We start from the raw sequence: 25,420 nt of genomic DNA, 5'->3' as shown, positions 1-25,420 counted from the left end.
AAGCTGGAGCAATAGCTGGTGCCTGTAAACTCGGTCACTCAAGAGACTGATGCGGAAGATTGCTTGCTGTGCCCAGGGCACAGAAGCAACACATGGTGTGTGTGATCTTTTCTTTAAAAAAAGGGGGGATGAAAAGAAGAAAAGGAAGGAGGGAGGAAGGGAAGGAGAAGGAAAGAAGGCAGGCTCAGAAGTCAACATGAAGATAAAGTATGGGACAGAGGGATCCAATGCTTGCCATCTTGCTTGAGTTCAATTCCCAGAACTCGCTTGGTGGAAAGAGAGAAGAGACACCTGCAAGTGGTCTTTTGACCCCCACATGTGTACTGTGGCGTACGCACACACACACACACAGAGAGAGAGAGAGTATATATGTATATGTACACACACACACATGCACACACACATTTAAATGTAAGATATAGCCTTGTGTGTGCTCATAACCCCAGCACCCATGAGGTTGATGCAGGATTGAGTTTGAAGACAACCTGGGCTACAAGGAAAGAACTGGTCTTAAAAACAAAACAAAACACCTCCTCCTCCCCCCCCAAAAAAATCCCAAAAAACCAAAACCAAACAACCAAACAAACCCAAAACAAGAAAACCAAACAGGTACAATTTGACTAGTATGGACTCAGGTAGGTTCCAGTTACAACTCTGTCCTTTATTCACTGTGTGGCCTCAGGCAAATTCTTAAAGCCCTCTGTATATGAGAGTTCTTCGTCTGTGAACATAGAGATAACACTGGGTCACTTTCTGGGTGCTGTTGAGGATTAGAGCACGTGGGAAATATTCAGAACATTTGCTTGCATCTGGCTGCAGAAACCCCCATCGACCTTGAAACGATGTGAGGCTAGGAATGCACAGATAACTCTTGAAAGAGTTCACCAGAGGGCACAGTGCCCTTGTGCATTTCTTTGATAAAATTTTACACAGATACTTTAACTGAGCCAGAAAAAGAGGCACTGAGCATACTTTCCTGTGTACTCTGAGTCAGGCTTTTGGGGTCTTTATCTACAAAGGGACAAATTCTGAGTCAGCGGTGGTCATTTATCTACAGGCAGCCCTGTGGATGATGCATCTGTATAATGATGTGACTCTCAATAAACAAAAGGTACTAGAGACCCACAGAGGCAGGATCTATATTTTTCTGATACAAACATTACAAGAAGCAACGGTCCTGCCACATGCTTGTGGAGAGGTGTATAAGGTTAACCAGGAAATACAGCACTTGGGAACTGACATGGTGGTACACGGTTATAATTCCAGATACTTGGGAACTAAAGCCACAGGATCACATGAGCAGAGAAGTTTGAAACCAGCCTGGTCAATGTAGTAAGGGTCTGTTCCAAAAACCAGTCAACCAACAAATATATACAATGGACCTGTAATCCCAACATTCAGAATGTTGAAGCAAGAAGATCATAATTTTGGGGCCACCCACCTTTAGGTACATAGCAAGTTTTTTGTTTGCTTGTTTTTACTTTTGTTTTTCGGGACAGGGTTTCTCTTGGTAACCCCAGCTGTCCTGGATTTTGCTCTGTAGACCAGGCTGGCCTCAAACTTAGAGAGATCCACCTGTGTCCGCTTCCTGAGTGCTGGAATTAAGGGTGTGCACCACCACCTAGCTACTATATAGCAATCTTGTTTTGATAGGGGAAACTTGTCTTAATAAAAATGATGGGTTGGATTGAGTTGGTGGGAGGGAGGAATGGAGGGAAGAAGTTAAATTATATAATTATATTTTAGTTAATATATATTCGAATGGAGCTGGAGAGATGGTTCAGCAGTTAAGAGCACTGATTGCTCTTCCAGAGGTCCTGAGTTCAAATCCCAGCAACCACATGGTGGCTCACAACCATCTGTAATGAGATCTTCTGGTGTGTCTGAAGACAGCGACAGTGTACTCACATATAATAATAAATAAATATCTTTTTTTAAAAGATGTATTTGAATAATAATATAGATGCTATCCCTAGCTGAGCATCAGATACTGTCAATTGATAGCTTCTTAGGGAGGGAAAATCCATTTTCTTTAATGATGTGGCACCTGGTGTCCATGCTCCAGTGGATAACCCCGTATCAATGAGTTTATGGGTAGCACATGGACTTGGTAAACTATTAAAAAAGAAAAGAGGGAACTGGAGAAATGGCTCAGTTTAGAAGCCTTGCTGCCCCTCCAGAGGACCCAAGTTTAGTTGTAGCTCACGACCTCCTGTAACAATGTCCCAGGAATCGATTGCCCTCTTCTGGCCTTTGTGGGCACCTGCAGACACATACACCTGCACCCACAGACACATAGACACTTAAAATGTAATAGTAGTAGTAATAATAATGATAGTAATAATAATAATAATAGTGTTTAGGATGGGGGTGGAGGGGTAAGGGGTGGACCTGGAAGGAGTTAGAAACAAAAGTGGGGGGGGTCCCTATAATGAAAATACATTGGATGTACATCCAAAATTCTCAAATAATTAAAATAGTATATTAAAATGAAAAAGAATAAATGATGATATAGAAAGATAGTGTGCAGATTCTTAAGAAACAGTGAATGGACAGTAAGCAAATATGCAAGTATTTCTTCTCTACGGCTTGCTCTAAACTGTCATTAGTAAATTACAGACTTTCATGTTGACTCATGATCCTGTAGTTATGTTCTTTGTTAAAAGTGCGAACTGCTCTTGCAGAAGTCTCAAGCTTAATTCCCAGCACCCACATCAGGTGGGTCATAACTGCCTGTAGCACCACTAACAAGACATCAAATGCCCTATTCTGGCCTTTGGACAGACAGACAGACAGACAGACACACACACACACACACACACTTATAAAATGGTCCCTGATTGTGATGGTTTGAAAAAGAATGCACCCCCATAGGTTCATATATTTGAATTCTTGGTCATTAGGGAGTGGACCTATTTGAAGGGACTATAAGAATTAGGAGATGTGGGCTTGTTGGATGAAGTATGTCACTGGCAGATGTGGTGACATGTTGTAGGATTCATCTTGCCTGATTGCAGCCGTCTGTACATATGACCACCATGACTGGCTCAGAATATTCTTGGGAGTTACTCCCACGTAGATTTCCAACATAATATAAGTAAGCAAAGCTGTCAGAGTCTTCTGTGTATCTTTGTGACTTGGCTTTTGGTAGCCTCAACACTAGAACATGAACTCAAGATAAACCAGCTTGGATAAAGTTACTGTTGTTTGGATCAATATACTTGTGCCTGCTCCTGACTCAGATAGTGGAGATCTGCTGGTTTTTGTCTTGCTGCTTCCCAAAATGACACTTCTGTCCTTAAGGCCCCATTAAACTGTACCATGTGTAGTCCTAGATTCGCCCACCTCGTTCTTCAGTTTCTCAGCACTTTACAGCCAGCTAGAATTCTCTGAGGCTATGTTGTTCCAGGATAGAAATCGCCTGTGAGATTAGTTTATATGAAGACTGCTGGGACTGGGCATGGTGGTGCAAAACTATAATTTCAGTTCCTAGAAGACAGAGGCATGAAGTTTGTGAATTTGACATCACCCTGGTCTAGATAGTGAGACCTTGTGTTAAAAATAAAAAGACAACTATGGCTTCCACCACAAGTGTGCTTTCTCTCACATTCTCTTTTTATCCCTGCTTCCTTCTAGCTCTAGGTTAGGATTTCTGTTGCTGTGATAAAGTACTATGGCCAAAATCAACGTAGGAAGGAAAGTTTTTATTTTACCTTACAGCTTTTAAGTCTATCACGGAGGGAAACCAAGATGGGAACCTGGAGGCAGAAGCTGATGTAGAAGCCATGGAGGGATGCTGCTTACTGGCTTGCTCCTCATGATTTGCTCAGCCTTTTTTTTTAAGATTATATATTTATTATATATAAGTACACTGCAGCTGTCTTCAGACACACCAGAAGAGGGCATTGGATCTCATTATAGATGATTGTGAGCCACCATGTGGTTGCTGGGATTTGAACTCAGGACTTCTTGAAAAGCAGTGCTCTCAACCACTGAGCCATCTCTCCAGCCCCTCAGCCTTCTTTCTTATAGCACTTGGGACCATCAGCCCAGGAATGGCACCACACATAGTGAGCTAGGCCTTCCCAAGTCAATCATCAATCAAGAAAATGCCCCACAGGCCAATCTAGTGGGGGCACTTTTTGTTTCAGTTGAGGTTTCTTCTTCCAAAATGACTCTAGTTTGTTTCATATTGATATGCATGAAACCAAGCTGTCATATAAAGAAGTTTGTGGTTTGAGGTAATGGCTCAGTGAGTAAAACACTTGCCCCATATGCATGAAAAACCTGAGTTGAACCCCCAGCTCCCACATAAATGATTGGCATGTATTGGCCTGTGACTCCAGCATTGCATGGGTGGGATGTGAAAGGGGGAGACAGAGATGGGGGGGACCCTCAAGGCAAGTTAGCTATCTAAACTATTGGAATTGGTAAACTCTGAGTTCAAGAAGAGATTGTGCCCCAATATATTAAGAGGAGTGTGAAGGGACAGTAACCAGGGTTGGCATCTCAAGCCCAGCTCTGACAGGCTTTGCCCTTTTCCCCCCATTCCCAATGCCTTATTAAAGACCATTAGATTACATTCCTGAAGCTAGTTAGTTCCCAAGGTCTATTCCCCTTTTTGGCCACTTCCTCCTCCTGAGGCTGGCTACCAAGGTCCAGCTATCAAAGTATTGCAGTCCAGCAATTAGGTGTCCCCTTGGCGCACCTAATTAACACCCCCAGTCAAAATGAAGCACTTTATCCTTACATGAGTTTCCCCTTGTACTTTTATAAACTGCCATTTTTTTATAGGTGCCACATCTATCTCCCCTCTATATAAAGTTAGTCCTCTGTTCCCCAGGACAAATAACCCTCCTCCCTCTCCCTTGTTCCCTTCCCCTTCTCCCTCATCCTCTATCTCCTGTCTTTGTCTCTTATCCCGGCCCTCTGTCTCTCTGCAGTAACTAAATCGCCTGTGTGTTGAGAACTTAGTCTTTGGGTCCTGAGCAGATACTTTTCCTGTTACTGAGAGAGTAACAGAATAAGACACCTAATGTCAACTCTGGCTTGCATGTACACTTGCACACAGGTGAATACACTCACACACACAGTCCAGGTTACCCTGTCAGAACAGGGAGAAAGAGTGAGCCTGGAGGATAAATGACACGTGTACACATACATAAAATTAAATCTAATGCTGGAGAGATGGCTCAGTGGTTAAGAGCACATTAACTGTTCTTCCAGAGGTCCTGAGTTCAATTTCCAGCAACCACATGGTGGCTCAAAACCATCTGGAATGGGATCTGATGCCCTCTTCTGGTGTGTCTGAAAACAGCCACAGTGTACCCACATACATAAAATGAATGAATAAATAAATAAGTCTTTAAAATAAATTAAAAGTACATTCAGCATATGAGAGATAATTTATGACGTCTCACTTATTTTATTTAATATGGTGATCTTTAATTCTGCAAATGACATGATTTCATTCTTCTTCATGGTTGGGAAAAACTCCATTATGTATGTAGCACATTACTTTTTATTCAGTCATCTGGTAACAGGCATGTTTAGTATGTCAGCTATTGCAAACAGTAGCACAGTAAACCTACTGCTCTGTGGTACCGGGCGGTGGTAGCACACACCCCTCCTTTTTTTAACAAATGAGTTTTATTAGGCCTAGTAACAGAAGTCTGGGTGAGGGGCTTATTTAGATGAGCAAGCACAAGTCAGAAGCAGCCATGCCACCAAAAAAGCCCACCCCATGGACTCATGAAAGTTCTCTGTACAACTTGCAGGCAGATCAACAGTGAAAGATCTCCTCTTCAGAGCTAGACTGGTCTTCACTGCTTCTCAACACAGAAGAGAAGCCTTTTAGAGTCTTGCAAGTTTCAATTCTCCCGGACATGTTTATTTACCTCCCAAGTCCCATGATGTTCCTTACTCCCTCTGGAGATAATTGTTTTTAAGTTTCTATTTTTATTATTATATTTCATTTATTCACTTTATATCCTGCTCTCTGCCCCCCTCCAGTCACCCCCTCTCACAGTTTTTCGCCCCTCCTCCCCCCCTTCTCCTCTGAGCAGAAGAGGGACCCCTGGGTATTCCCCGACCCTGGCATATCAAGTCTCAATGAGATCGGGCGCATCCTCTCCCACTGAAGCCAAACAAGGCAGCCCGGCTAGAAGAACATATCCCACAGACAGGCAACAGCCTTTGGGACAGCCCCAGCTCCAGTTGTTCAGGACCCACATAAGACCAAGCTGTACATCTGCAACCTATATGCAGGGAGGCCTAGGTACAGCCTGTGTATGTGTTCTTTGGTTGGTATTTAGACTCTGAGAGCCCCAAGGGTCCAGGTTAATTACTCTAATGGTCTTTCTGTGGAGTTCCTATCACCTGTAATGGAATCTGATGCCCTCTTCTGGTGTGTCTGAAGCCAGCAACAGTGTACTCATATACATAAAATGAATAAAAATAAATCTTTAAAGTATCACTTGGTGGGCTGGAGAGATGGCTCAGTGGTTAAGACTACTTACTCTTCCAGAGGTCCTGAATTCAAATCCAAGCAACCACATAGTGGCTCACAACAGCCTGTAATGAGATCTGATGCCCTCTTCTGGTATGTCTGAAGACAGCTACAATGTACTTATATATAATAAATAAATCTTTACAAAAAAATTACTTGGTGTCTCAGTTAGGGTTTTACTTCAGTGAACAGACACCATGACCAAGGCAAGTCTTTTTTTAAAGATTTATTTATTGTGTATAGAGTTCTGCCTGCATGCACACTTACATACCAGAAGGGGGCATTAGATTCTATTACAGATGTTGTGAGCTACCATGTGGTTGCTGGGAATTGAACTCAGGACCTTTAAGAAGAGCAGCCAGTGCTCTTAACCTCTGAGCCATCTCTCCAGCCCAAGGCAAGTCTTATAAAGTACATTTAACTGGGGCTGGCTACAGGCTCAGAGGTCTAGTCATTATCATCAAAGTGAGAGCATGGCAGAGTCCAGGCAGGTGTGATGTAGGAGGGGCTTAGAGTTTTACATCTCCATCTGAAGGCTGCTAGTGGAATACTGGCTTCCAGGCAGCTAGGGTGAGGCTCTTAAGCCCACAACCACAGTGACAAGCCTACTCCAACAGGGCCACACTTTCTAATAGTGCCACTCCCTGGGCTGAGCCTATACAAACCATCACACACGGGGTAAAAGGAAAGTAGTAAATGAATGAAATAAAACAAGGAGGCAGGAAAAGTGAGGAGGAGAAAGGGGAACCAAAGCTAAATAAAATAAATAAATAAATAATGTAACGAATAAGGAGAGAACAGAGGAAGACATTAAAGACTATGATAGCAGCACACGCCTGCAACCCCAGCTCTTTCAGCTCAGCCTTAGGTACTCTGAAGCAGAAATGAGGCTGCTGAAATCAGGTGCTCTGCAGGAAGGTCACAAGTTCAAAGCCTTGCCAGATAGGGATAGTGAATTTAAGGATAGTTGAACTGGGGTAAATTAGAAAGCCCCTGTCTCAAAAGAAAAAAAATGTAAGAAATGTCTGGGGCCAGGTGGTGGTGACACATGCCTTTAATCCTGATGCCCTCTTCTGGTATGTAAGTGTACATGCAGACAGAGTACTCCTACATTTAAAAAGATACATAAATAAATATTTAAAGGGGGGTGGGGGCTGGAGACATGGCTCAGTGGTTAAGAGCACTGAGTACCCTTCCAGAGGTTCTGAGTTCAATTCCCAGCAACCACATGGTGGCTCACAATCATCAGTAATGGGATCAGATACCCTCTTCTGGTGTGTCTGAAGACAGTGAGTGACAGTGTGCTCACATACATAAAATAAATAAATCTAATATATAATAAATAAATAAATCTTAAATAAATGGGGAGTGCTGACCAGTGTGTGAGAAGCCCTGGATTCAATCTCCAGCTCTAAAATATCTGAATGACAAAGGGAACTACATAAACAAATTAGGTGAATGCAAGAAGATAAATACAACTAAAAACATCAGAGACTAAGATATGAGGGGCTGGAAAGATGGCTCAGTGGTTAAGAACATTGACTGCTCTTCCACAAGGCCCAAATTCACATCCCAGCAACCACATGGTGGCTCACAACTGTAATGGGATCCGATGCCCTCTTCTGGTGAGTCTGGAGACAACAGCAACAATGTGCTCACGTTCGTTAAACAAGTGAGTAAACCTTTTTAAAAAAGACATGAAATTAAAGTAATGTGAAAACCACGAAGAAAGGCAAATATAAGAAGCAAAAAAAAAAAAAAAAAAAAAAAAAAAAAAAAAAATAGGGGGTGGGGCTAAAAGAAGAAAGAACGTGGGAGGCTGCATTTGAGTGGTGGGTAGTTGATCCTTTTGGTGTCTCTTGCCTTTCCTGTCATTTAGTCTGGCACTGGTCAAGGATCAGATATCGGACAGCTCTTTAGAAACATCCCTTTTGTACACAGCAGGACCCTCTGGTGGCCACACTGAGCTTTGCAGCCTGTAGACTGGACAGGTTCTCTCAGTCCAGAGACCCCCCAGTTTGTACAGCTCGGAATGGCTAATGCTTTAGGCAGGAGATATGGGCACTGGGAGGTGGGGAAGGAGGCTGCAGCAGGCAGATGCTCAGCTGGAGTTTCAGAATTATTGGTCCTACTAGCAGTGAGCTGGGTGGCAGGTAGATGAGCCCAGCATAGCCTTTGAGGCTATTAGTTTCTGCAGCTATCCTAATGATGAGGTCTGCCCCCAATTACAGAGAGTAGGATTACAGTAGTTCACTGCCTGAACCACATCTCTTGATGGCCAAATCTTAGAAAGATTTATTTTATTATGTTAAGAGGTGTGTGTGTGTGTGTGTGTGTGTGTGTGTGTGTGTGTGTGTGTGTGTGCACATGAGTACTTGTGACCCTGGAAGGCAGAGGTGTGAGATCCCCTGAGAACAGAGGTTATAGGCAGTAGGTACTGCTGTGGGTGCTGGGAACCAAACTTAGCTCCTCTGAAAGAGCAGCATACACTCTTAATGACTGAGTCATCTCTCTGGCATTGCCACTCAAACTTTTGAATCAGGCCAGAATCAGGCCTCTCCTCTCTCCATGATTGACTTTTACAGCTGTCTCCAACTCAAGGGCTGTAGCAGGTTATCTCCCAGGCTTCCTGTCTTCTAATTGTTCTTTGTTATCTGGACCCCAGAGTAGCTCAGTCTTAAACAATAGGTTCCCTTTGGAGAAGGCACCTGGACAAACACACTGGACCTCCTCTCCCATCCTGAGCATCATATCATGCAGGAAGAGTCACTATCTCACCAGAGCCTCCAACTGGAAGTATTCAAGAGTGTGGACTCACATTATGGGTAGGACTACTCACCAGCCTTGTTTTCACTTCAGCCCGCCTGGCTTATCTCTTGATTTAGGCTTGTTTCCCATTCCAGAGACAGGAACTACGGCTGGGGTTGTGTGCTGCCCACCCTTTCCACACTGCCCCAGCACCATGTTTCTGCCCCAGCATTACAGTCTTTGGAAGAGTCTGTTCCTCATCACTCCAATTCTTCATGTTCACTGCATCACACAAAGCAACTCTTTTTTTTTAAAGATTTATTTATTATATATGAGTGCACTGTAACTGTCTTCAGACACACCAGAAGAGGGCATCAGATCCCATTCCAGATGGTTGTGAGCCACCATGTGGTTGCTGGGAATTGAACTCAGGACCTTTGGAAGAGCAGTCAGTGCTCTTAATCACCGAGCATCTCTCCAGCCCACAACTCTCTTTTTGAGACAAGGTCTATGTTGTTTTGGCTGTCCTGAAATTCACTTTGTAGACCAGGCTGGCCTTGAACTCTGAGATCTGCCTGCTTCTGCCTCCTGAGTGCTGGGGTACTAGGATTAAAGGCATGTGCCACTACTACCACATGACTAGGAAGCAACAAGATTTACCACCTTCTATAGTTTTCATCTTTATATTTGAATTCATATTAGAAGGCTACCACCATTTGGAACATTTGCCATAAGCTCAGCTTTGAAGTATTTCTAGCTTTAAAGTCAGAAAACAAGACAGTGATGATGAACTAGTTAACATATCCCAGGATCTGTGTTCTACAACAGGAGGGTATCATTCCTGAAGATGAGGCAAACAGGACTATGTACAGTGAGACCCATCTGGGATATGGGTTCCGCTGGTAGAAGGCTTGCCTGGAATGCATGAAGCCCTAGGTTCCATCCCTAGTGTTGCATAAACTGAATGTGGTGGCACACACCTGTAATCTCAGCATTTGGGAGGTAGAAGGAGAATCAGAAGGTTGGAGTCATCCTTAGCTACATAGTGATTTCTAGGTCAGCCTGGGGTATATGAGAGACCCTGTTTAAAAAAGGAAAAGAAAACCAAGCCAAATTAAAGCACCACGACAAAACTCAAGTGGTCAAGTCCTTACTTAAGGCCAGAACAGGTGGCTCTCAATTTTTGTCTTTTTGATTTGTTGAGACAGGGTTCTCAATAGTGAGGCCTTGGTAGAAGGCAACAGTACCAGTGTGGGTGAGGGAACCAAGAGTGAGAAACTGAACAAAGAACATGTTCAAGGTCAGAGGAAAAGGCATTTAATAGAAGAATTAACACGCTGGGTTATTAACAAGCCAGACAAACATTGATAATGGAATAAAAGACTCCAATTTCAGGTCTGACAACCAGGCTGGCCTTGAATTCAGAGAGCTCTGTTTGCCTCTACTTTCTAACTGTTAGGATGAAATACATGTATCATCAAGCCCAGCAGGGTCAGGATTTTAAATTAATTAACAATTGTCCTGTTCGAATAACTAGATGAGATGCAGGTGTTGATATTAGACTAGTTGGTACATCTTTGCATACAAACTTAGTTGGGGCTTCCATTGCTGTGAATCGACACAATGACCAAGGCAACCCTTATAAAGGAGAACATTTCATTGGAGCTGGCTTACAGTTCAGAGGTTTAATCCACTATTATCATGGCAGGAAGCATGGCAGCATCTAGGGAGACATGTTGCTGGAGGAGGAGCTGAGAGTTCTACATCTTGATCTGAAGGCAGCAGCAGGAGACTGTGGGCCACACTGGGCATAGGTTGAGCATAGAAGACCTCAAAACCTGCCTCTACAGTGACAGACCTCCTTGAACAAGGCCACATCTCCTAATAGTACCATTCCTCATGGACCATGAAGAATATTCCAACTATTCATGGAAGAGTAGTTAGCAGAGACCCCAAGTAGTAGCTTGGAGTCAGAGCATGGAAGTGGTGGAGATGGTTGGATATTTGGGTGTAAGGAGGTTAATCAAGTAGGGAGTAGGGTCTAGAGTAGGAAACAGAGTGTGGAGGTTGAATTCAGACTACAAGGGTATTGGTCTGAGAATTGAGAACAATGCACTAGGCATGGTAGTTCACATCTGGAATCCCAGAACTCAGACAGTAGAAGTAGAAGGACTACCATAAGTTCAAGGCCAGCCTGGCCTTGTTTTTCATGTTGATTTTATATATTTTCTGTTTACGGTGTTTTGTCTCCATGTGTCTGTGTACCATGTGCATGCACTGTGCCCACAGACGCCACAAGAGGGGGTCAGATTACTTGGAATTAGAATCATAGGCAGTTATGAGCTACGCCTTGTGGGTGCTGGAAGAGCAGCCAACTAGTAGGTCACCTTGTTTGAAGAGGAGAGGTGGGATGGGGGTTGGGAACAGGTTCTCACTCTATAATTCTGGCTGGCCTGGAACTCACTGTGTAGACAAAGCTGGCCTCAAACTTGCAGATGTCGATTCACCCACGGGCCTCTGCTACTCAAGTCCTGGGATTATATGTATGTGCTGCTACACCCAGCAAGTTGGTATACCAAGATCAAACAGCTAAAGAACGGCAACGGTTCAGAGAAACCGGAAGGTTGAATGGTTCAAAAGAGGTCTAGGTGGTGATGCCCACCAGCACTTCAGATGGGAAGTCATGAAGATCAGAAGTTCAAGACCAACCTTAGCTACATAATATTTGAGATCAGCCTTACCTGCATGAGACCCTATCTTTAAAACCAGTGGGGGTAGGGGTGGGGGATATGAGAGTTAGAGACCAGCCTGATCAACATTAGGAGTTCCATGTCATCTGGGCTAGCTAGTAACACCCTGTCTCAAAAACAACAAAAGCAATCTGGGTTTTTGATCTAAGACCAGAAGAGGCTTTTAAACTGTTGGGAGCACAAAGGGAAACCAGGAACATTAAGTATGTAGGGTTGTATCTTTAAAAGTAAATGTATATAACCTGTTTTCTGCCTAGAAGGCTGGGAATGGTGGTATGTAATAGCCTAGGTAATCCTTTTGCTATCTGGAGGGCCAGGCCATACCAAGCTCTCACAAGCAGGACCAGAGGTAGCTAAGTCTAGGTGGCCTTCACATTATTTATATGGCCAGGAGCTCCCTGAACCAGGACTGGAGATACAAAATAGTCTAGATGACCTCTGTGCCATCTGTATAGCTAGGGGCTCTACCAAGTTCCTCCAACCAGGACCAGAGGTGACTAATATGCTCTATCTGTGAGAACACACCAGATCCTCCCCTCGGCCATAATGATAATGCATGCAGCCTATCTCCAGAACCCATCTTCACTGAAGAAGGAATGTGTACTTTGAGTTTCAATGTAATTATGCCTCTTCGTGCACAGGGGATTGTGTTATATCAGGAAACTTTTTGTTACAAATTGTACTGTTCTTAAATATGCTCCCAATAAACTGCCCAGTAAAAGACTCTAGAAGTCTGAACCAACAGCAGATATGGAGCTGAATGGGGTTTTCTTTTTTAAAAAAGATACCATTTATTTTGCCTGCATGCACATCTGTGTGAGAATGTCGGATCCCCTGCAACTGGAGTTACAGACAGCTGTGAGCTGTCATGTGGGTGCAGGGAATTGAACCTGGGTCCTCTGGAAAAACATTAAGCCACCTCTCCAGCCCCAGATTTCCTTCCTGCCTCACAAGTATTATCATTCTTCCAACACTGGTGTTTGCAGAGATACCCACATTTAACTAGATTATTTAATGAAAGCCTGAGTTCAAGGCTATATCAGAGAAGCACCAATGGCATAGTTAAGAAGGCCTTCTACTTAAGGGGCTCAGCAGTTAAAAGCACTTGTTGCTCTTACAAAGGACCCAGGTTTAAATCCCAGAACCCACATGGTGGTTCACAACAATCTGTAACTTCAGTTCCAGGGGATTTGATGTTCTCTCGTGACCTCCATAGGTGCTAAGCGCCCATGTACAGGCAAAACATTCTGATACATAAAATTTAAAAAATCTAAACAAGGGGGCTGGAGAGATGGCTCAGTGGCTAAGAACACTGGCTGCTCTTCCAGAGGTCCTGAGTTCAATTCCCAGCAACCACATGGTGGCTCACAACCATCTGTAATGGGATCTGATGCCTTCTTCTGAAGAGAGTGTCTGAAGACAGTGTATGAGGGAAGATCTGAAACCTCCTAGCAACAGGGACAACTTTACTGAGGGCTCAGAAGCACTGAGTACGAAGAAACTAACAGAAGCCCAAGTTTTTCAGGTTTCAGACCTAAAAAGCATTGCTCATGTGTTAACCTAGGCCTGGATCCAGTTTGCAGGTCTTGAAAAGTCTCAAATTGGAGTGTAGGATACCATGACACTGATGGAAGGGTTAAAGAAACTGGAGCTAAGAGGGCAGGGAGAGGTCCTGATGGTGGAGGTATTAACGAAGGTCCAGGTTTCAGGCCAGGCCATATGGACCCCAACAGTAGTAGAATTTTTTAAAAATATTTATTTACTTTATGTATGAGTACACTGCAGCTGTCCTCAGACACACCGGAAGAGGGCATCAGATCCCTTATTACAGATGGTAGTAAGCCATTTTGTGGTTGCTGGGAATTGAACTCAGGACCTCTGGAAGAGCAGTCAGTGCTCTTAACCCCTGAGCCTTCTCTACAGCCCCTTGTTTCCACTTAAAATAATTTTTATTTTATGTGCATGGGTATTTTGCCTGTATATATGTCTGTGCCACTAATGTCTGTGGTGCCCAAAGAGGCCAGAAGACAGTGTCAGATCCCCTGGAACTGGGGTTACAGACACATGTGTGGGCCACAGTGTGGGTGCTGAGAACCAAACCCGGAGCGTCTGAAAGAACAGCCAGTACTCTCAACCACTGAACCATCTCTCGATACTTTAAATTCGAGGTGTATAGTATAGAGGTTAGAACTGATCCTATTAAGGAAACCAATGGTCAAATAATAGAGTTCCTGATATAAGGTTAAGATTGAGAATCATCCGAGCAAAACTAACATGAGTCCACATTCAAGTTCAAAGTCTGATGAGGAGATACCTGCTGGTGGAAGCTCGGGTGTTGGTTTGGCTAGTAAGTGGCACACAGTGCTGGGGATATAAGAAGTGCTCAGCTTTCAGTCTCAGCAGTTGCCCTCAGTAGTATAGCAAACATCCAAGGTCACAACCAGATAAAGGGCGTGGACCAAGTGTGGATTCAAGAAGAAAGTAAAGGAGATGAAATGAATTCTGATGTGCAGCCAGAGGCCCAGTGATGACAGACAAATGAAGAGAGGCCCAAGTCTGACCAATAACATTATTTTTTATTCTTTCTTGTTTGCTCAGTGTTTATTTTCCTTCAGGTTGTGAGACAAAAGTGTCACCGAGATAATTTAAATTAGAATGTCAACTCTGCCACCTCAAAAATTGCACAAGAAGGAAACCCCCTGAAATCATGCAAACAATATTCACCAATAAAATCATCCCAGAACCAGACTCATCAACAAAAATGGAGAGCGTGAAGAAAAGAAGTTAGAGAAAACTGCTATTAACCCAAACTCCCTTGCTACCTACAGACCTTGGTTGAAACAGTGCATCCATTTGGTACAGAAAAGAGTCAGTGCACAGATCTGAACTGCTAATCTTGCGAGGTTCTCTTAAGAGATTAGCACTTAGTTGCTGTCTGGCAGCCTTTGCTGTACCTTTCAGCTGTATTAAGTTATAGTTTTCCTCATAGAAAAACCAATGACCCTGAAGCTGGATTAGGGATGTTGGCACATATATGATTTTGACTACAATGACCAGTGCAGCTCACTGACATTCCAATCTAATAACCATTTGCCTAATATCAGGCTGATGGAGGCAGAAATGGTTTTGGCTCGAAGTAACCTTACTCTTAAACAAGAGATGAAACAAACGGAAAATTCTCTTCTTTCCTCAAAGAGCTGCTGGTAGTTCCACAGCTCACCAGGTTGGGGCCTCTGAGGTCCCAAGATATTAGCCAAAGTTCCAACTGGTGCAAATGTAGCAGCATATAGAAGCTCTAAGAGCCCCTGGTGATTCTTTGAACCTTCACATTTCTTCCTAATCTAACTACTAACAGTGTTTCGGGAATGCATTTCCTTGCCAATACCCGATAATGAACAGTAGTGTTTGGTCTCTGAGCAGGCCCAGAACTGAAATATAGGCCCTGGATAGACATGGGAGAAGATTGGGGTGAGCCTAGAGATTATCTATTTCCTCTACCCCGCAGCAGGAGCTGTGGCTCAGCCCCAGAGTCCATGGCTGTCTGCATGCTAATCTAGTACTCCAAGAACTCAACACTTCTGCTCACTGCTTGTGGGACACAACTCAATGCACAGATAAGTGTGGGGTCCATCCAAACAGAAGCTGCCAATGTTGTGGAGTTTCACAACCTAGTATGGTGAAAGCTCTGGGACTGAACTCAACATTCTGCACCTAATTTCCTTACTGTTGTCTGAGCCCACTTCCCTTTCCTCCCTCAGGAAAGAAGGAAAGCTTCCTACCACACTATGGCCCAAGATGCCCCAAAGATGTGCCTCATATCATCTTGAATGCTCCGCCCAGTCACACTCTGACCTAGTCCAGGCTCAGCGCCTCTGCACTAACCTTTCTTCCTGTCAAGGATGTTCTCCTGCCCTACACTATGACTTCCCTTCTTTCATTCAGGTCTTTAAAATGTCATCCTGTTGGGAACACTTTTCCTGATAACATTGCGCCAAGAGACTCCCACCCCCTCTCGTTCCTGCAACTGCATCTGTCCTCCCTTTGTTTTTCTTCACAGCACTCGTCTTTAACTATCCTATTATGTACAGATGTGTCTTGAACAAACAGGGTTAGACCCCCACAAATCTGTCTTGAACTATCTTATTTTGAAAATGCATAAATATACCTAACCTACTGAACACCCTAGCTTAGTGTCAACCTACCTTAAATGTGCCCAGAACACTGACATTATTTTACAGATAGGCAAACTTACCTAATGTAAAGTCTATTTTATAACAAAGTGTTGACTAGCTCACATAATTTAATGAACACCATATTGAAAGTAGAAAAACAAAACTGGGTATATGAGTGTGGTTCGGTCCCACTGGAAGGTCAAAAAGTCATAAAGTTGAAAACTTACAAAGCAATTTCTACACCAAGGAATGGCTGCCCTTTTGTCCCCCCATGTACTTGTCACTACTGAGATGCAAGCCCACAGGGGTAGGAATTCCTGCCACTTGAATCCACAGCTGTATCCCTTCTTCTCAGAACAGCTCCTGACAACACAGTTGGTGCCCTCCTTCCTGTCTACTGACTGCGTGCCTCGGTGATACATCACAGCAGATGCTCAGCAAGTGCTTGTTGAATGGACAAAGGAACACATTACTGCACAATTGAGGAACTGGTCCCCATTCCGCTGGAGGCCTGATTGCTCTCTAGTGCCTCCTTGTGGGAGACCTGGGAGTTGCCCTTCAATACAACCACAGGAATTTAATTTATAACACAAAACTGGAGTGAAGGAGGAGGGATCAGTGGACAGCACAGGGTGGTAGAACCCTACTTTTGCTCTCGTCTCCAGACGATGACCATGCCACTGGCATCACTGGAGGCCAGCAGACTCTCGTCGCAGTTGAAGCTGACATCAAGCACAGGCGCACTGTGGCCCTGCAGCTTGTTGACAGCAGCCTTGGCTGCCCGCTCCACATCAAAGAAGTGAACGCACATATCTTCGCTGCCTGTCACTGTGCGGATGAGAGGGAGAAGCTATTAGGGGGCTACGGCCGCACCCCTAGGATCAAGTCCTTGGGGTTCTGTGAGCTGTGAGGGCCTCAGATAGCTTGGGGTACTCTACAAGGAACATCTCTAGATGGAAGCTCATCTGTCTCTTTTGGTTCTGTGAGTAATATGTGAGGTTTTAGGACAGGGTGGGCTCTGTACCTCAGCTGTGGAGTGCCCAAGCTGTTTGTGGCTCCATGTTTAAAGCCTTTAGGCACGACACCGTTAGTGCACAAGAGACCACAAGGCCCAGGAAATCGTGGCTGTCATGATGTTGGAACCAGGCTGGCTGCACTACTGGTCTGTGCCTTTTTCCAGTTTTTCCCAAGTACTCACCCACACAGGCCCCCTGGCGGAAGGACATGAGGGGGCAGAAGATACTGCGTACAGGGTGGGAACTCTGTTCAATAGGGAAGCTTCTCTTCAGCTGTAGGGCCCCTTCGTTGTCCACCACTCTGAAGAGAAGGCAAAAGAGAAGGTCAGGGCAAAGACTCAGCCTCGGGAGACGACAAGATGTGGGCCAATGTATGCTCTGAATCCTGTATCTCAGATGTTTACAGTGTTTACAAAATTCAGATTCTTTTTTTTTAAAGACTTGCTTATTTATTATATGCTAAGTACACCGTAGCTGTCTTCAGACACACCAGAAGAGGGCATCAGGTCTCATTACAGATGCTTGGGAGCCACCATGTGGTTGCTTGGGAATTGAACTCAGAACCTCTGGAAGAGCAGTCAGTGTTCTTAACCACTGAGCCATCTCTCCAGCCCCAGATTCTTTTTTTATTTGGAGACAGAGTGTTACCATGTTGTACAGGTTGAGTCTGAACTCATGCATTCAAGTGGTCCCCCTGCATCAGGCTTTAGAGTGCTGGTATCACAGGTGTGTATCATCACACTAACTTGTCTTTATAGTGATGCATTTTCAGTTTCTGTGCATGCGTGTTTTGTTAACATATATGTCTGTGCACCGCGTGTGTATAATACTAGAAGAGGCCAGGAGAATGGTTAGATTCCTGGAACTGGAGTAACAGACAGGTGTAAGCTGTCATGGTTGCTGGGTACTGAACCACAGTCCTCTGAAAGAGCAACACGCGTTCTAAACTGCTGCTGAGCCATCTCTCCAGCCCCTTAGGTTTTGTTTGTTTTAAAACAGTCTTACTGTGTAGTTCTGGCTAACCTGAAACTTGTTATGTAGATCAGGCTCATCTTAAATTCATATAGATCAACCTGTCTCCACTTCCCAAGCATCTAGGGCATGAGCTTATTGTGGCCAGCCTGAAAAAATACGCCTTTTGAAGTGGTTCTGGTTATTATATTATAAATCCCAGCTAAAGAATTGTAATGTGATGGAAGTGAGTGAGAAGAATAAATTTTGTCCCCAAATCAAAAGAACAAAATAATATAGGCTATAAGTACATCTCATTGGTAGAATGTGTTACTAGCATGTATAAGGTTCCGGGTTCAATTTCCAGCACCAAATAAAAATAAAGAAAAGGGAACTGGAGAGATGGCTTAAGTGGGTAAAGACACATGCTGCCAGGCCTGACAACTTGATTTCGAGTCCTAGAACCTTCAGGAAGGACAGAACAGATTGCCACAAGTTGTCCTCTGACCTCTGTATATGCACCATAACATGCAAGCACACACAGACATAAATGTGAAAAATTTCAAAACAAAGAAAGAAGAATACGTGATGGCGCTTTTTTTTCTTTAATTATGTTAGAAATAGGATCCATAGCTTCATATATGCTAGGCAAGTGCTCTGCCACTGATAGTGAGGGTTAAATAAGGTTATATACACAAAGTGCTTTGATAGGACTTGGCCATAGCAATGTTCATGTAGGTTCTTATTACTGCTATTCCTATTTATGTTGCTATCGGTATTAGCATTATTGCACAGTATATATACTGTAGGCCAGGTATCCCTATAGTGCATATTGTAGGGGGAGTAAGGGGGGTGTTTCTAAAACCCAGAGTTCTGCACCAGCTACACCAGCCCTCTGTCATTAAGCTACATTCCCCAACCCTATCCTCATCATATTATGAGGTCCTCTGTCCATGGTGAAATTAATGTGATGGAGACAGGTTCTTGTTCCACTCTGAGGGAAGGGACAGGTCCTCCCTGCCAAGATGGCCCTGAGTGGGGTGGAGCCTACCTGTAGAGCAGCAGTTTGTTGAGGCAGGCATTGATGAGCAGTGAAGGGTCCCGTGCTTCACGGCTCACCCAGGACCGGGCGGAGATGCTGGTTACAGGGCTGCCCTCATGTACTACTAGTCGCTTGGCTTTGGTCAGCTTTCCTGAATCAGTGGAGGCAAAGGTGAAGACCAGGACTGAGTCCTGGGAGAATACAAACTGAGGGCACCTAAAGCGAGGTGTGTGGTCTGCCTACCTGTGGCCATGTCAAAGAGAAAGGAGAAGACACTGCCGCGGTCATCACCTGCCCAGAGCAGCCGGCCAGGGGCATCAAAGGACAGGGCGAGGACACGGCCTGTTAGCTTGCTGGAGCCACCCTTCACTTTCTTGCCTGTGGAGATGTTCATGACATGCACATTGTGCTTGGCATTCCCCACCTGTGGGTGGAACACACACACCATCATTCTGACCCATCTGGTCCTTTGTGTTTAACACAGTGGGACTGCGGCAGGTATACCAGAAGGTGACCCAGGCAGAATTCCTACTCCTTAGCTACTCCTCCAAATGCCCACAATAGACCAGTTGGGTTCATGAGACCAAAGCAGTGTCAGTCTCCGAGTCTGAAAAGCTCGGCTTGTAACACCTGCCCATCTTTCCCTTACACCCTGGACTACCCCTCCTGAAGCCCATGAGCTGCTATCAATGTAAAGAGACAGAGCCCCGAGGGCTAGCTCACTCATGGCCTGTCATTCTCCTATATTTTAACTTCCTACCCCCACCAGGCCATGCTAGACTTTCTGTGTCCTTCCTCTGCCCTCTGACCAGTTTGCCCTGGAGTCTGTCAACAGTGGGGCTGCCACCGAGAGACTAGACGAGCTTTCAGCCTCATCATTCTGCTCCCTAGCAGCAGCCCCTGTAGACAGAAAACTGTGAGACTGTGCTTGATGGGACCAGAGGAATCCCAGGGCCACGAGCCACCCCCTCCACCCCAGCAAGGCCATTCCGGGCCATGAACTGTGCTTTTTGTTGGTCTCTTTCCCTTTGAGTCTGACCACAGGACTGCTGTATTAGGACTTGGGGGTACTGAACCTTATATTCTACTGCCCCAGACAGCCCTCCAGACCCGCGTGCCCGCCCTTGGTGAGCAGGCGTCCTGGAGTCTGACCACAGTGAGGTTGTTGTTGACCGGCTGGAAGGTACAGCAGAGCAATTCGGCGCCATCGGGGTCAGGGATCTCACGGATGCAGCGGCCATCCTCGGAGGCCCAGATGCGCATGGTGGCATCAAGGGAGGTGGACACGAGGATGTCATTGGAGAGGGACCAGGCGAAGTCCGAGACGCCACGCGTGTGGCCCCGTAGCACATGGAGCACAGTGGGTGGGGCAGGCACCAGCTGGCACAGGGAGATGCTGCCGTCCAGTGAGCAGCAGGCCAGGCGGTGCCGGTCGTCATTGGCGAAGCGCACCCTTGGGACTGCAAATGCCAAGGAGCCGTTTGTGGGAGTCAACACTTTCACTGAGCACAAGGAATGGTATCCTCAACAAAGGACTTCTCCTTGGCTAACAAAGGCAGTTGTAATCTTAGAAGGCCTACTGCCAAAATACTCCCTAGATCTTAGCAGACACTGAGGACTGCAAGTCTTTGCCATGCAAATAAATTGTACGGTCTTACTAAGTACTTTACAATAATCAAGCTCTGGGGAGTTTGCAAAACCATTCAAACATTGTGGCACACTATGCCCTCTGCAAGGGAGTTACCATCAGCAAAAGTTTTCAAGTCTTTGAAGAGACTCTAGAACTCAAGCAGGCTGCTATAAAGGGCTCTCTTGGGTTGCTGTGGCTCTTTACTGTACCTAAAGTATCAAAAACTTTGCAGAACATTTGCAGAGGGTATTTGCTAAAGGTTTTATCAGTGGTAATTCCTCTGTCTGAGGTGTGGTGCCAGAGGTTTTGCATTCTGGGGAAAAAAAAAATGCCTTGGGTAGTTGTTTGAACAAATGTTTGGTGATGGGCCCTGCTACCCGGTAGCTCACCTGCCTCATCCACGTGTTGGTCAAAAACATGGTACATGCCTGCAAAGGCATAGTTTTCACTCAGCGATGTGTCCCCGGCCATGGCCCGACTTGCCTCTGCCACCGATGTGGGTACCACACTGCCGGGAGGCCTGAGCCCCAATAGGAAGTGAGAGGTGATAGGAGGTAGGTGTGGGTGTTCAGACGGTCACATCTCAGGGACCCTCTCCTCCTGGTGATTCTCCACCCCCTGCCTGCCTCTGGTGTGTACCTGTCCTCATAGACTGCACGGTTCATCTGTGCCTGCAGCTGGTAGGAGCCTCGGCTGACAGAACGGCGGTGTCCTCGAGCCCCCAGGGCTCTGGGATCATCTTCAAAGTCCTGCAAACAAGAAAGTTTTGGGTGATAGTGCATGCCTCTAATTCCAGCACTTAGGAAACTGAGGCAGGAAGATCACTGAGCTCAAGGCCTGCCTTGGCTACATAGTGAATTTGAGACCAGCCTGGGTTACATGCTGAGAGCCTATCTCAGAAAGGAAAGAAATTAGTCTCTGAGAGCGGCTGAAGTCTGGGGCCTGACCTTTTCTTACTGCTCGCTTGCTCAGTGTCAACAGGCTCTTCACTAGTGCCCCTTTCTGTCCTTGCCTGCTCAATGCATCCTAAGGATACATATGTTCTCCTCACAAGGAATGACTGCTTTCTCCCCAGAAAACCGCTCAAATCAGTCTCTCACTTCTGTCAGGCTTCAGGGTTACCTCCCCAAAGAAGTCTTCCCTATTAACACAGTTCCCTCCTCTAGCTCAAAGCAGTGACTTTTCATTCTTCTTGGCCATGCTGGGAATAGAACCATCAGCCTCACACATACTAGGCAATCACTGAACTCGATCCTTTTTGTCTCTTAAGTCTGCCGTACGTTACTGCCTTAGCATTGCTTATAATACCAAGGTAAATTATCAACTCATCAATCTGACTTGCTCCGTGTTTAGCTAATTCACTGTCTATCAATGTCCACTGACTTGGCTTCTATATTACCTTTTAGTCCTCTACTGACCCTGGAACAGTACTTTGTTTGATCAAAAGCTGTGCTAATTATGGAGGCAGGAGAGATACATGGCAGGTGGCACAGCCAGGAGCTCACCTCCATTCGATCAAGGGTAGTGCGGCTGCTGCGGACAATGCTGTTGCTATAGGCGCGAGCACTGCCCGGCTCAGAGAGTGGCCCGTAGCGCTGGCCCAGTAGCTGGCCCCGTAGCCTCAGGTACTGCCGACGCAGTGCTGGGGGGTGCCCAGCCTTCGCATTCTCTCGCAGCAGCTGGCTGCGCCGCCGGATATACTGGGTCCGAAACTGTGGAAACGTTGGTGTACGGTAGGCGTTGTACCTGTGGGGTCCAGGAGGCAGGGCAGGCAGCAGGCATAGGACAGAGGGAATAAATCAGCACGAGGCATAGGGTGGTACAATGTTCAGCAGTGACTGGGATGGTAAGAGTGATCAACAGTGGCAAAAGAGGATTTCTCTTGAGATTGTGATGGGGTCATTATGCAATAATTAGTGGTTATGATGAAAAGATCAGTCTGGCGACAATATAGTCAATTTGGAGCTCTGTTGGGGTCAGTCTGGGTCAACTGTAATATCAGTCTAGCATGATGACATATGTCAGATTAGTAAGGTACATCAATGGAGGTTAGGGTAAGGTAATGGTAGAGGTTAGTATGGGGTAGCAATTGTGTAATAATAGTAGGGTGGTGATATCAAGAAAAGTTGGGGAAGAGGATAAGCAATAAGGGTCTAGATAGGAAGTCACCATCCTGACTTCCACTACCCACCCAAAAGCAGTCTCTTTGCGCATGTCCATTTTAAACTGCATTTTCCCAGCATGCTCTTTAGAACCTTCTCCAGCCCCGGCCACTTCACCGTAGGACTATCCCACAACAAGCAACTGCGCATGCTCACGCAGCCGCACCAGCCAACTTCTCCGCCCAGCTCCACTTATCCCTATTGCTCATGCACCACAGTAAGTTCCGCTCCCATGGGCTCCAACCCCACGCCTCACCTCGCGTCCACTGCTAAGACCTGCTGCCACACCGCGGCCATTCCCTGGCTTCCTTCTTTGGTGCGTCTGCCTGCGGGAGCCTGCAGGGCAAGGGCTTGGAATGTCAACGTCCCAGGCAGAGGAAATCTAGTTCCGCCCCTTCCACCTGGTGACAGTTGCCATAGATACGAAGTCCCTCCACACAGGTGATGTCGCGAAATCCCACTGGGTCGTTAGCGTGGTCATCACCCCAGCCCTGCCTTTCCTGGGCAGCACTCCAGTGACTCACAGCAGCAATTCAGACATGACCCCGCCCTCCCCAGTTGCCTCAGCAACGCCCCTCCCCCCCATTGCTAGTCTCGTTTGACATTCCCCACCCATCAAGCCTTGTGCCCTCCGCCTTCCCTTTTCTGGTCCTAGAGCATAGCCCAGGACCCAGAACCACCTCCGGTGCTACCCCTAGCGCTTGAGGCCCTCCCGGCGGCCCTGAGCCCAGTGTCACCCGTTCCTTCTCTCTTCTCCCTGTCTCAAGCTCCAGGCAAGATGGCTGCCTGCAACCAGAAAGAGCTGTGGAGCACAGAGCAAATCGATAGGAACCTTTCCTGGGGCGTGGGAGCCTCGCAGGCGCATTAACGGACTGTAGTTTCCTGTACGAGGACCGAGGCTCCACCCCTTGAGTTCTATTCATTTTCCCCTTGACACCTTTTGTATAGACAGGGATAATGTACTGGGATCAGAAGGACAGGGGCGTATATGATAACCACTAGTTAAAAATCAGAAATAACGACTTTCTCATGAAAGTGGTTTAGGCTGCTGCTTAGCAGTACACATTGGGCCAGCCAAATAAAATATATGCAGAAACTGACTCCTAGAACATTCTCTAGTTCCTAGAGCAGGGATGAATCTTTAAACACCTGTGATGAGAAGAATCCATGTGTGTGTTCACTGGACTAACTAGATTTGGACGGTTGTCCCCAGGAAACGAGTATTTTCAAAACAAGATGCAATTAGGAAAAACAAGCTTTGGGGTTTTGACCTAAGAAAACGACCCCAACCGTCTGTTATTTTCACCTTAAACTTGAATCTGTATTTTCTCAGTATCATGACATTTTCAAGGCTGAAATTCAAGATGTTAAGTCTAGCATAATGGCAATCGTATAAGAGGGTGACTGATGTACGGGATAGAGGGTGGCAGGAGGATCATGAGTATGGCCTATGTAGTCAATTCCAGGCCACCCTGGACAACATAGTGAGAGCCTACTTCAAAAAGCAAGCAAGCAGATGGCTCACTGGGTAGTATTTGTTGCACAAACATTTGTTGCTAAATCGCTAAGGGAAGTGAAGTCAGGGCTGAAAATCAAGCCAGAGACTGAAACAGAGACCATGGAGGAACGCTGCTTACTGGCTCGCTCCTCAAGGCTTGCTGTAGCCTGCTTCTTCAACCCAGACTCCGCTGCCCACATCAGTTATTAGCCAAGAAAATGCCTCTACAGATCTCCCTACAGGCCAGTCTATTGGAGGCATTTTTTTCAGTTGAGGGTCCTTCTTTCCAAGCGACCATAACTTGTGCCAAGCTGACAAAAAAACTAACCATCAACTAATTTTGTTTTAGGTTGCTTGAGGTGAGGAAAAAAATAGGTGAGTATTATTAATATCTCCCTTAAATATTCCCTGCAGGGCTGGAGAGATGGCTCAGTGGTTAAGAGCACTGACTGCTCTTCCAGAGGTCCTGAGTTCAAATCCCAGCAACCACATGGTGGCTCACAACCATCTGGAATGGGATCTGATGCCCTCTTCTGGTGCGTCTGAAGACAGTGACAATGTACTCACATTAAATAGACAAATCTTTTTAAAAATCCCCTGCAATATAACTTCAGAAGAATAAACTATTACTTGGCACAAACATGTAGTGTTACCAGGGCCATTGTGTATTCATTGGACAAAGTGCTGGACACTGTGTAAGTAACTTCCATGTGTTAATCTAATTTCTTACAGTCTAGGGGACAGGACAGGGCCTCAGACATGCTAGGCAAGTACCTTTTGTTTTAAATACAAGGTGTCACATAACCCAGGCTGCCTTCCATCTCATTATGTCAGAGGCTGAGCTGGCCCTTCTGTCTTCACTTCCCAAGTATTAGATCATCACAACTGGCTTCCAGTCCTTTATTTTTTGTTTGAGACAGAGCCTTAAGTAGTCTTACTTAAG

General features: G+C 45.6%; 1 protein-coding gene across 2 annotated transcripts; it reads right to left on the bottom strand.

The window, feature by feature from the left end:
- Nucleotides 1-14,600: 14,600 nt before the first annotated feature.
- WDR13 (WD repeat domain 13) lies at nucleotides 14,601-23,463 on the bottom strand. 2 transcript variants are annotated; one of them, XM_080910576.1, is made up of 9 exons: nucleotides 23,236-23,463; nucleotides 22,323-22,563; nucleotides 21,457-21,566; nucleotides 21,207-21,337; nucleotides 20,340-20,647; nucleotides 19,431-19,611; nucleotides 19,197-19,338; nucleotides 17,377-17,495; nucleotides 14,601-17,006 (listed from the first exon to the last, which is right to left on the bottom strand). In XM_080910576.1, exons 1-9 carry the CDS (start codon nucleotides 23,274-23,276, stop codon nucleotides 16,822-16,824), a joined length of 1,458 nt encoding a protein of 485 aa, XP_080766702.1. In that variant the 5' UTR covers nucleotides 23,277-23,463; the 3' UTR covers nucleotides 14,601-16,821. The 2 variants fall into 2 exon arrangements, with proteins under 2 accessions (XP_080766702.1, XP_080766703.1); XM_080910577.1 differs by lacking the exon at nucleotides 23,236-23,463 and adding an exon at nucleotides 23,009-23,080.
- Between the last annotated feature and the right edge of the window lie 1,957 nt (nucleotides 23,464-25,420).

This window comes from Micromys minutus (genome assembly GCF_963924665.1).
Source record: "Micromys minutus genome assembly, chromosome: X".
In the NCBI taxonomy this organism is placed as follows: domain Eukaryota; kingdom Metazoa; phylum Chordata; class Mammalia; order Rodentia; family Muridae; genus Micromys; species Micromys minutus.
This window is presented reverse-complemented; position numbering and strand designations above follow the sequence as displayed.

Excerpts from the sequence above, each read along its gene's own strand:
- WDR13 (XM_080910576.1), bottom strand. The coding sequence starts at position 23,276 with ATGGCCGCGGTGTGGCAGCAGGTCTTAGCAGTGGACGCGAG. Across the intron at positions 20,648-21,206 it reads CCAACACGTGGATGAGGCAG|TCCCAAGGGTGCGCTTCGCC; the intron begins GTGAGCTACCGG and ends TGGCATTTGCAG. Across the intron at positions 17,496-19,196 it reads AACAAACTGCTGCTCTACAG|AGTGGTGGACAACGAAGGGG; the intron begins GTAGGCTCCACC and ends CCTTCTCTTCAG.